The following is a 10,603-nucleotide window of genomic DNA, read 5'->3' on the forward strand; positions in this document are numbered from 1 at the left end:
CACCATGGAACATCTTACATATGTACTTATTCTGCCTGTGAGCGTTTTTTGCCTTACTTATATTAATTTTCATAATTTACTTGCACAGTCTGCAAAGAGCAATAACAGGATTCTTGTAGTATCAGTAGCATGCATAATTTTACTCAAACTCCATTTGCAAAATAGCTATATTGTTTAAATTCATTATTGCTCTGCCTAATGTGCTATAAAACATTATATGTTATATGCAAACAACAATGCATCCTGTGTACACACTGGCAAATTTATTTTGAGTTTAAAACTCTTAATTTCTGACCCCCAAATAAACAATTATCTATCTAGGAGCCCAATCCTGCACTCTTTGAAGTATTATATCACACATCGAACAAGAAGTATTAACAAGTGAAACAAAAAATTGTGTGTTGAGTAACACAATACAAGACACTATATTCAGCACAGCTCTTGAAAAAAAGCAAGGCATTGTTAGTGATTTAGAAACAGGAAAATGTACTTCTGTAGGGGAAATATGGATTGGAGCAACTCCTGGGACATGAAAGGCTGGGCAATACTGAGGTAATGAGCTTAGTTTGTGAGGGAAGTGGTTGAACCACTGTGCACATCCGGCATCACCTGCTGGTCAACCTTCAAAACAGTGCTGGTTCCAAACTTCAAATGAGTGAAAATTAAATGACTGATAGCAAAAGAAAAAAAAAGGGGGGGGGGGGGTGGAAAAAGGCCTATAGCACAAGCAACTAAAGCAAGCCACACCTTTATATCTCAATCTAAAAGACAATAACCTGGGATAGGCTTCCAGCCATGTGACAGTCTACAGTCAAATACAGCCCTTAAGAAAATGACAATTAAAATATTCTTGCTTCATAACTATTGTCCCATGGCCTATTTTCCTCACGTTTTAATATTCAAGCTAGTCATGGAGAGACATTTTTAACACTCCCCAATGAATCATTTAAAGTGACATTGTGATAAAATGTTGTATTTTTTTACATTTGATGGCAACCTGAGGACATCAGAAAGATTTTTTTCCACAATCTTTATTACTTCCAATACTAGGAAAACAGTAGTAGCTTTGAGATCTAATCAGAGATCCATTTAAGGGAATGAACAGGGTATGAGGCAATGGAGATCAATTTTGTTCAGTCTACCCCAAGACTATGTTTGAGCTATTCAAACAACGCTCACCTACTGTCCAATTTCAGACCAATATTGACATGATGATTCCAATGAAAGCAACTCCTCTAGGAAGGGAAAGACTTACAAAAAAAGAGGAAGGGGTGGATTATAGCTAGAATGACAGTTCATAAAAGATCCAGAAAAGCCTTTTGCTTAAGACCAAAATATTTAGCATCCAAAAGTCATTTGGACAGTACCTGTGACTAAGATAGCAGAAGTACAGCACTATATCCATGCCAACCAAATTTACCTAGAGGAAAAAAACCCTACTGCCATTGAAGAAATATTAATGATGCTCTTCTACGCATGGATATCCTCAGCTTCAAAATAGTAGTTTGTTGGAGGTTTAGAGCTTATGTTTCTCTAATGAAGCAACCGATCAAGAATGATACTGAGTTTTCACTTACTTTTATTACCACCTGTAAAAATAAAAAATGGTCAGCTAATGTAAAAAGATACAGATATAACTGAAATATAAAGTTACCTCTGCTCGCTGTGTTCGAGGCAAAACAGCTGATTTTTCAATGGCATAAACGTCCACCAGGTACAAACGTACTCCTTGCTCCCGGTCCAAAATGGCAGCAGTCTGAATTACCCCAGTATGGCGCCCAATGGTAAAGAGACGTCCAAAACTTTTCTCTTCACAACGTACTGAAACTATGTAATACTCCACCAGTGCTTCAGAACCCCTTGGACTAGCAGCTTCTATGGATATTACATTAGTCCCAATTGGTTCTCCTTCTTTTAAAATAGTGATATATTTTGGCTGAGTAAAAACTGGTCCATCAAGCCCTTGCAGAATAATAGTCATTTCAGTGGTTGATTTCCTCCTTTCAGGGCCAAGGTCTGTAGCTGAAACTATGAGGTTGTATATGAGCTGAGATGGCATCAAAGCTGCCGCCACTCTTAGATCTCCACTGTAACGATCCACAATAAAGGTTTCCGTGTCCCCATTGATTATTTCATACTCAACTTCCCCATTTGCTCCTTCATCAGGATCAGCAGCAACAATTGTAGTTAGGACTGAACCAATCACAATGGATGGGTCTGCAGCAAGAGCATTTTGTGATATAAATGTAGGAACATTATCATTTTGGTCTGTTACTAAAATAGTTACATTCTTCAATGCAAATCGTCTGGATTCTACTGGGACAGCTTGATCAGTGGCTTTCACTGTTAATTCAAAGAGATTAGCAAATTCACGGTCTATTTCAGCATTAGTAAATATTGTCCCTCTGGCTTCATCTATATTAAAATGGCTGCCTCGTGGCATCTGCTGAATGATTGCATATGTTAGCTGCCCATTAATATCTGCATCTGGATCATGAGCCGTCACAGAAATTACAGAACTACCAACAGGAATGTTCTCAACAATCGATTTAAAAACATCTCCAGGAGGAAAATTAGGAGGGTTGTCATTAAAATCCCTAACATGTATTATCACTGACATTGTAGATGACCGAGGAGGCCTTCCTTGGTCTTTTGCTGTTATGTTTAGTTTATACAAAGATTGTGTTTCAAAGTCTAATTTTTTTGCAAGAAAAATACTGCCAGTGTTGGGACTGATGCTAAAAGTTCCATGGTTATTTGTCCCTGTAATACTGTAATGAAGTTCAGCATTGTCACCTGAATCAGAATCAGTGGCAGTAACAGAAGAGACAAGTTCACCAATTCGCATATTTTCTAAGACATCCACAAGCAATGTAGATTTAGGAAAGGAAGGACTGTTGTCATTTTCATCCAGTACATCGATGCTTAATGTGCAAGTTGAACTTAGGGAAACTGTCCCAGAATCTACTGCTTGGATAATAAGTGAATATGATGCAGTGGCTTCATGGTCCAGTTTACCTATTAATGTTACTTGACCAGTGCCACTGTCGATTGTAAACTGGTTTTCTTCATTTCCTTTAATTACAGAATAGTGAATCAATCCATTACTACCTTCATCAACATCTGAGGCAGAAACTCTTAAAACTTGTGTTAGGTTTGCTGCTAATTCTGATATTGTAGCTTGATAGAGATCTTTTAAAAATTTGGGTGCATTGTCATTGATATCCTTCATGTAAATTTGCACAGTTGCCTGATCCTTTAAAGGTTTTGGCAACCCTTGATCTGTTGCTATTACCATAAGACTAAATACTGCAGTGCCCCTTTGCCTCATAAGAGTTTCCCTGTCAAACTGATGAGTACTTATTATTTCCCCACTTATTGTGTTCAACTCAAAATCTGGCTGTATATTTTCAAATGAATACCTGACTTCACCATTTTGTCCAAAGTCTTTATCTACAGCACTTATTTTACCCACAAATGAGCCACCCTTCTGTTCCTCTTCAAAATAAAATACATAATTGGTACTGTTAAACAATGGTCTATTATCATTTACATCCTCTAAAATTATTGTAACATTCACAGTAGCACTTAAGGGTTCTACTGCTCTATCAGAAGCAACAACCAGGAGAATATATCTTTCTTGAAGTTCACGGTCCAATTCACTCTTTATATACAGCTGGCCATCTGGGAATATGCCAAAGGCATCCCCGGTATTTCCTTCAAGTATACTATAAGCTATTTCTCCATTTGCTCCTGAATCCTTGTCAGAAGCTTGTACTTTAAAGAATCGGGAATTCACAGGCTCTGACTCTGAAATTGTGACTTCATAGGAAAGTTGATCAAATACTGGAGGGTTATCATTTACATCATGGACGGATACAGTTAGAATGAAACTAGAGGAGCGCTGTGGAACTCCCATATCTGAGGCCAAAATTTCCACCTGGTAAGAGCCAGCATTTATGTCAAGTGGCCCTATTAAACTTATAGCACCGTTTTGTTCATTGATAGTAAACAGGCCCTTAGGATTCTGCTTAAGGCTGTAAATGACCATCCCATTGACACCTTCATCAGGGTCAACAGCTTTGGCTTGGAATATGGTGTGCCCCGCTTTCCAGTTCTCAACCACATTAACACTTTCCACTGCATGAAGAAAATGAGGGGAATTGTCATTTAAATCTTTCACAGTTATATTGACCAGAGAGTCTCCAGTTATTGCCCCGCCACTAGCCACCACTTTTAGCTGGTAAAATGCTTGCTCCTCCCGATCAATGATACTGGCTGTAGTGATCTGGCCTGTGACTTTGTTGATGGCAAACATCCCCCTTTGGTCCCCTGTTGTAATAAGGTAAGTGATGTTTGTGTTGAGATCCATTGTAGAAGCAAAAACAGTGCCAACATGATAGCCCAGCGCAACATTTTCAAAGACAACAAAGCTGTATGCACCTTGGTTGAAAACTGGGGGGTTATCCTGAGTGTCCAAAACAGTGATAGTAACTATGGCCTGGTTTTGGGACTGGAGGTTACCACCATCAGTAGCCACTATTTGCAACTGGTAGGCAGTCTTTTCCTCCCTATCAAGGGCTATTTTTGTGGTGATAACCCCTGTCTGGCCTTGAATCTGAAACCTGGAGTTATCTCCAGCTGAGATACTGTACTTGATTGTTCCATTGGGCCCCAGGTCTGGGTCACTGGCAGACACAGTAGTAACATAGCTGCCTGCAGGCTCATTCTCCTGGATGTGAGCAAAATATTGGACTGGATAAAACACAGGGCTGTTATCATTCACATCCAGCAGGCTCACATTGACCCGGGTTACTGAGGAAAGGGGAGGAGAGCCCAGATCGGTGGCCAGGACCTGCAAGGAGTAATGGTCCTGCTCTTCCCTGTCCAACTGTGAGATGGTACTGAGCTTTCCTGACACAGGATCCAAGCGAAATACCCGGCGAAGGGCCACTAAAGGACCAACTGCTGTCACTGGTGGCTCAGCCTCCTGCAGGGAGAAACGCACTGTCCCATTGTCCCCCAAATCCCCATCAGTGGCACTCAAAACCAGCATCTCAGTTCCTGAGGGGGAATTCTCAGCCAGGGACACCTGGTAGCCATCCGGATGGCTGAAGAGGGGTCTCTGGTCATTGACATCCAGGATGGCCACTACCAGCTGGGCATAGGAAAACTTGGGCTGCACCCCTTGGTCACGGGCACTGATGTTCAGCACCACCTGGGAAGCTGTCTCTCGGTCCAGCCCACCAGAGGATGCCATGCCAATACTGTTTCCGGAGCCAGCATTGCCAGTGGTGGTGACCAGGCCACTGTGCTCACTGATGCAGAACCAGCCCAGCTCATTACCAGAGACAATGCTGTATTTGAGGTTGGCATTGAGACCAGAGTCACGGTCAGTGGCACTCAGTCCCTTCACGTAACTGCCTGGTGGTACCTCCTCACTGATATTGACCCGATACACAGACTGCCCAAAGACAGGTGGGTGGTCATTGATGTCATTCACAAAAATCACCAAGCTGGCCACTGAAGAGCGACTCACAGGAGCAGTAATCACCCCTTCTGGAGATACAGAGGAAGTGGGGGAGCCAGCTGTTGGCAGAGGGGCCCCATAGTTGTCAGCAACAGCTACAGTTAGGTTGTATGTAGGAATGCGTTCCCGGTCCAGTGCCGCCGCTACCTTGATGAGACTGAGATTGGGCACCTTACTGCTCTGCACCTCAAAATGACGCTGCTCGTTTCCTCCAAGGATCGACACCGAGATGTTCCCATTGGCAGCAGGCGAATCAGCATCGCTCACAGTTAACAGTGCCACCACTGTACCTGGTGCTGCATTCTCATCCACTGATGCAAAGCGGGAGGTGGCTGGGAAGTAGCGAAATTTCACCCGGGGTTCATTATCATTCACATCAAGGAGGCGGATCAATGCCTCAGCTCGGCCACTCAGCACCGGCACCCCCCGATCTGTGGCCTGAACTGTCAGTGAGTATTGCCGCCTCATCTCGTAGTCCAGAGGCTCCCGGATACGGATCACCCCACTCTCTGGATCCACCTCAAATGGGATACCTCCAGCCCCTTCCCCACCTCCACCATCTGTCCCCTCCAAGTGGTAGTGAATGTCAGCATTGGTACCTTCATCAGCATCAGCTGCTGCCACCTGAAGGATGCTGGCCCCAACTGGTGCGTCTTCAGGCACCCGGGCCTGGTACAGAGCTTGGCTGAAGATGGGTGGGTTGTCGTTGATGTCCTGCACAGTGACATTGACCTGCAGGTATCCGTGCCGCCGTGGCTCTCCCTTGTCCTCCACTCTTACTAGCAACTGGTAGGTGGGAGTGGCCTCTCGGTCCAGTCCACCCCGAGAGACCAGATGCAGGAAGGCACCTTCCCCACTAGGATTGAGGGTGATGTTGAGTTGGAAGCGCCCTTCCTCATTGCCAGACACAATGTGGTAGGAGCTGTGGTCCACACCATTGGTGCCACTGTCCGCATCGGTGGCTGTATCCAGAATAAGCTGGCGGCCACTACCCGTATCCTCCTTGAAAGTGACCACAATGGACGGGTCTGGGAAGATGGGTGCATTGTCATTCAGGTCCAGCACCAGGACACGCACCTCACTAGGATAGGTGGGCTGGCTGGAGAGCACCACCAAGTCCATCACATCGCTGGCCAGACTCTCTCGGTCAATGGTGGCTCGGGTGTGCAGTGCTCCGGAGGTGGCATTGATGGAGAAAAGGGCATGGTGCTCACTTAGGCGGTATGTGAATCCTGGGCGGGTGACGATGGTGCCCACCCAGGTACCAGGTGGCTGCTCCTCTAGCACCTGGAAGACCTGGCGGGACTCAGCGGCGACGGGGAGAGGCAGCAGCAGGAGCAAGGCCAAGGGGGGCAGCCAAGAGGCAGAGGGGCTGCCTGCTGCCAGGAGGCCCATGGTGCTCAGGCGTGGGGTGTGGAAACCCAGCGACCCCTCCCAAAAACCAGTCACAGGATCAGTGCAAGTCCAGCAAGGAAGCGGCGAGTCTCAGGAAGGCAAAGAAATCTCCATCAGCAAAGGCACCCAGGTGCGGGAGAGGGGGGGGGGGGTCATATCCACAGCGCCGCCCGCGTCCCCCGCACGGCTCGGCCAGGGCAAGGAGCGGCCAGGGGGCAAGTTGAGTAGCCGCTGCTCCCCGCAGGCTACAAGAGGGCGGTGTCTGAGGTGCGAGCTCGTCGGGAGCCGGAGGAGGATGGAGCCCAGCCCACTTCCCTGCCCGTCCCGCCGCCGAGCTGAGCTGGCCTCCGGGCTGCCCGCCGCCGCTGGGAAGAGCCCCTCGGAGTCAATCGCCCCGCGGCACCCCGGCTGCGCGCTCGCTCAGCGGCTCGGCTCTGCCTCTCCTGCCGCCTCCGCGGCTGCCGGGGGGCGCGGGCAGCGAGCGGCGCCTCTCAGCATGGCCAGGCGGCTTCGCTCAGTTGCATCTCCCCGCCGCCGCCGCGCCGCTCCGGGCTGGGCAGCCTCCAGCCCCGCGCCCCTCACCATGCCAGGGGGCGCTGGGCTGCGTGGCGGGGCGCAGGGGGGGCACCGCCAGCCTCACAGCAAGACTGTCCGCGCGGCTCGCTCCAGCTTCGCCCCCCCGCCACACACACTTGTAATCCACAGAGCGGGGCTGCTTCTGCCCGCGGCGGGGGAGCTCCCCGCTGGGTGGCAGGGCACGGCGAGAGCGGCTGCCTGCCCACGCAGCCCACCGGAGCCACAAACTTTTTGCTCCCGACTCATTGAGCTCTTCACTCTTTACTTGCTGCGCCGACTCGCCCCCGAGCTGCGATTGGCCCGGGCCCGACAGCCCCCGCCCTCTCGCCTCGGCCATTGAGCCGCGGCGAGACGAGTCCCCGCCTTCCCTCCCTACATGGCGAGCCCCGCTTCCAGCGCTCGGGGGTGCCAATCAGGCTGCAGGCGGGGGTCCTCCCTCTGAAAGCGGCCGGCCGGCGGCACAGCAACAACGGGGCCGCGGGAGGGGGAGGGGGAGGGGGGTCGGCACTGTTGATTAGGTTTGCAGGGAGGAGCGTTGGGTTGCTATAATAATAAATGAGACCGGGATTAGGTACAGCGCGTCTGGGAATGCGGTGCGCGGATTTGCATTAACTCCTTCATCCCCTTTGGCAGCGGGCAAAGCTGGGAGCCTTCCCAGGGTTTCCCGGCAGTGCAAACCTTGCGGCAGGCTTTCTGTCAAGCGCCCCCACGCCTCCCTGAAGCGAAAGCTGGTAGCTGCGTGTGCTTGCTCCCCCCGCACCCCCGTGTGTGTTCCCGCACCGCAGGGCTCTGCGTGCTGGGTCACTCCCAGAGCCCCTGAACCCTAGCGCATCCTGGTGCGACAGGAAATCCTCTGGGACTGGATCCTGGCACAGCCAGCCAGTATTTACCTCCCACACTGCACACTTAGCCCATTACTGAAGTAGGGAACATGTTTAGACACGGGCGTTTGTGGTCCCATTGCAGCACATGCACTAGGATGACAGATAGCAAGTGTGGAAAAATCGTGACACTTTTTGGGGGGGAGGAGGTTGGAATAGTTGCCTAATATAAAGCCCATCTTAGGAAGCCTACACATTCAGATTTTATATTTTGGCAGGAGAAGCTAATCTTGTTCCCTGTTTAACCAGAGTAAATTGGTGGTTAAACAGGGAGCATGTTTAGCTTCTGGGAAAATCAAGTGTCTCTGCAGGGTGGAGTCAGGGTCCACACTTTGGCATGACACAGGCTCCAGATCCTAGTATTTTCTGTACTCCTGTGATAGGTTGCAGTATAATTAGAGGGATGGGGCCAAAAAAATAGCCAGGATCCAGATGATGGATCTGTGGTTTTTCAGTAATGCCCTACTGGGATGCATCATGCTCTGAATTTTAGTGGTGCAATGAGAGTGGCAAGGTCTCTGCTGGAGGCAAGTCTCAAAAATTGCTGAATCCAGTAGGATACAAGTTTCAGAGCTAAAGGTTTTATAATCTGATGTTGTGGAATGTGTCAGGGTCTGGGTTTCATTTGATGCAATAGAGCAGGTTGTTCTCTGTTACACTATGAAATTTGGGGTCGTAGGGTTTACAGCAGGATCCAGCTTTTCTCCTTTTCCCTGAACAGTAATTTTCCCAGGTCATTGGAAAGGGGGAAAACCCATATGAAAGTACCTTTTGTGGCAAGTTTGCCTTTTTGTAAGCAATTCATTGATCATATTAATAAAATTATGGTCCCCACCGAAAGAAATGCAGTTTTCTTTCTTTTTTAAAAATCTGAGCATTTTCAGATTTTTTTTTCATTTCATTTAATGTAAATGAAAATTATGTTAAAACACAGTGATTACAAAGGTGTGTCTGCTCTTAAAAACAAAAATGATGTGGCTACAGGTTTGCATTTCTTTCTTTAAATGAAATATTTAGAAAAGCGAGGAACAACCTGTGATCAAGTCATTACATCATCAAGAAAATATTCAGTTGTGTTGTAACAAACTTCTAAATAAATCAAGTGGCTGTTTAGGATATTGTGAATTACACACAGTAATGCAGATTTAAGTCTCTGTATGCTCACCAACTTGACCCTCAGTATGTTTGTAGCATCATTATGCAGATGACTCACAAAGCAGGGACTGGAAGCTCAACTATAGGTAAAGAGTGCCCTCTGGTGTGCTTTCATTAAAACAGATTTTAGCGTATGGTCCCCTGCATCAAATTTTATTGGAAAAGTGGAAGGCTCCTATTACAATGCTATTTCCTCTTTATTGTCTTGGGATAGCCGTGGGGGAGGAGAAAGGCAGAAAAGATATTTGCAGGAATCTATGAATTGCATCTTTTTGTTTAAGGTATAATTTCTCCCCAATTATATAAAGCATCTTGGCTCAACAACCACTTTTTCAGAAAACATAGGTGCCAAAAATTTCTTGGCAGCCTTATATCAGGACATAAAAGCATAGCAAGGAATTAATAGAGTAGCAGAAAGATTTATAATTTATTAAACACTGTAGTGCAACCTGTTGACCTTTGAATCAAGCAGCCCTGTCAACTGCTATCAGCTGCAACAGTCAATTCATGCAAACTGTGGTAACATATAAACCTTTCTGTTATGTAATACCTAACTGATTGCCTGTCTAAAAAAAAATACCAGTCAAATACCAGAACTTAAAGTCTCTTTAATTAACAAGTAAGATCAAATATGAATGGTTAATAAATCCTAGATGTGTTTTCACCTTGATAGCAAATAAACCTGTACAGTGACAATCAGACCAGTAATAATAACATACTGTTGAAATAAAGGAAAACAACAGACATATTGTTAGTCAGCCTTTGTCTCTTAAAAAAGTAGCAAAAGCTGGAAGAGGTTTCTTCACATAAAGAAGTAAAAAGGATAGAAATTAGGAAATAGATAAATAGGAATATAATATTAATAAGTGGGATTCAAGGAACACTGTTAGCCCTACTTAGCATGATGATACTGTGCCAGAGGTGGTTTGTTATGTTGGTTTCCCCAGATTGTAATGAAAGAGGGAGATCAAATATGAATGTTGGCAAGATTCTTGGCTGGAACTTATTATTGATGAAGAAATATTTGGTCCTATTCCTAGATGGTATTTGCTATGAAAAGTAAAGA

The 10,603-nt window shown here is 46.5% G+C and overlaps 1 protein-coding gene across 1 annotated transcript in view; it reads right to left on the reverse strand.

Moving 5' to 3' along the window:
• Positions 1–7,757, reverse strand: part of FAT4 (FAT atypical cadherin 4) — a 242,442-nt gene extending 234,685 nt beyond the window's left edge. The window contains exon 1 of the mRNA XM_075929867.2: positions 1,655–7,757. Coding sequence (XP_075785982.2) covers positions 1,655–6,925 — 5,271 coding nt within the window. The 5' untranslated portion in view covers positions 6,926–7,757. The remainder of the gene's footprint in view (positions 1–1,654) is intronic.
• Positions 7,758–10,603: the final 2,846 nt, after the last annotated feature.

The sequence above is a fragment of the Pelodiscus sinensis genome, chromosome 4 (assembly GCF_052426305.1).
Source record: "Pelodiscus sinensis isolate ZL-2025 chromosome 4, ASM5242630v1, whole genome shotgun sequence".
NCBI classification, from domain to species: domain Eukaryota; kingdom Metazoa; phylum Chordata; order Testudines; family Trionychidae; genus Pelodiscus; species Pelodiscus sinensis.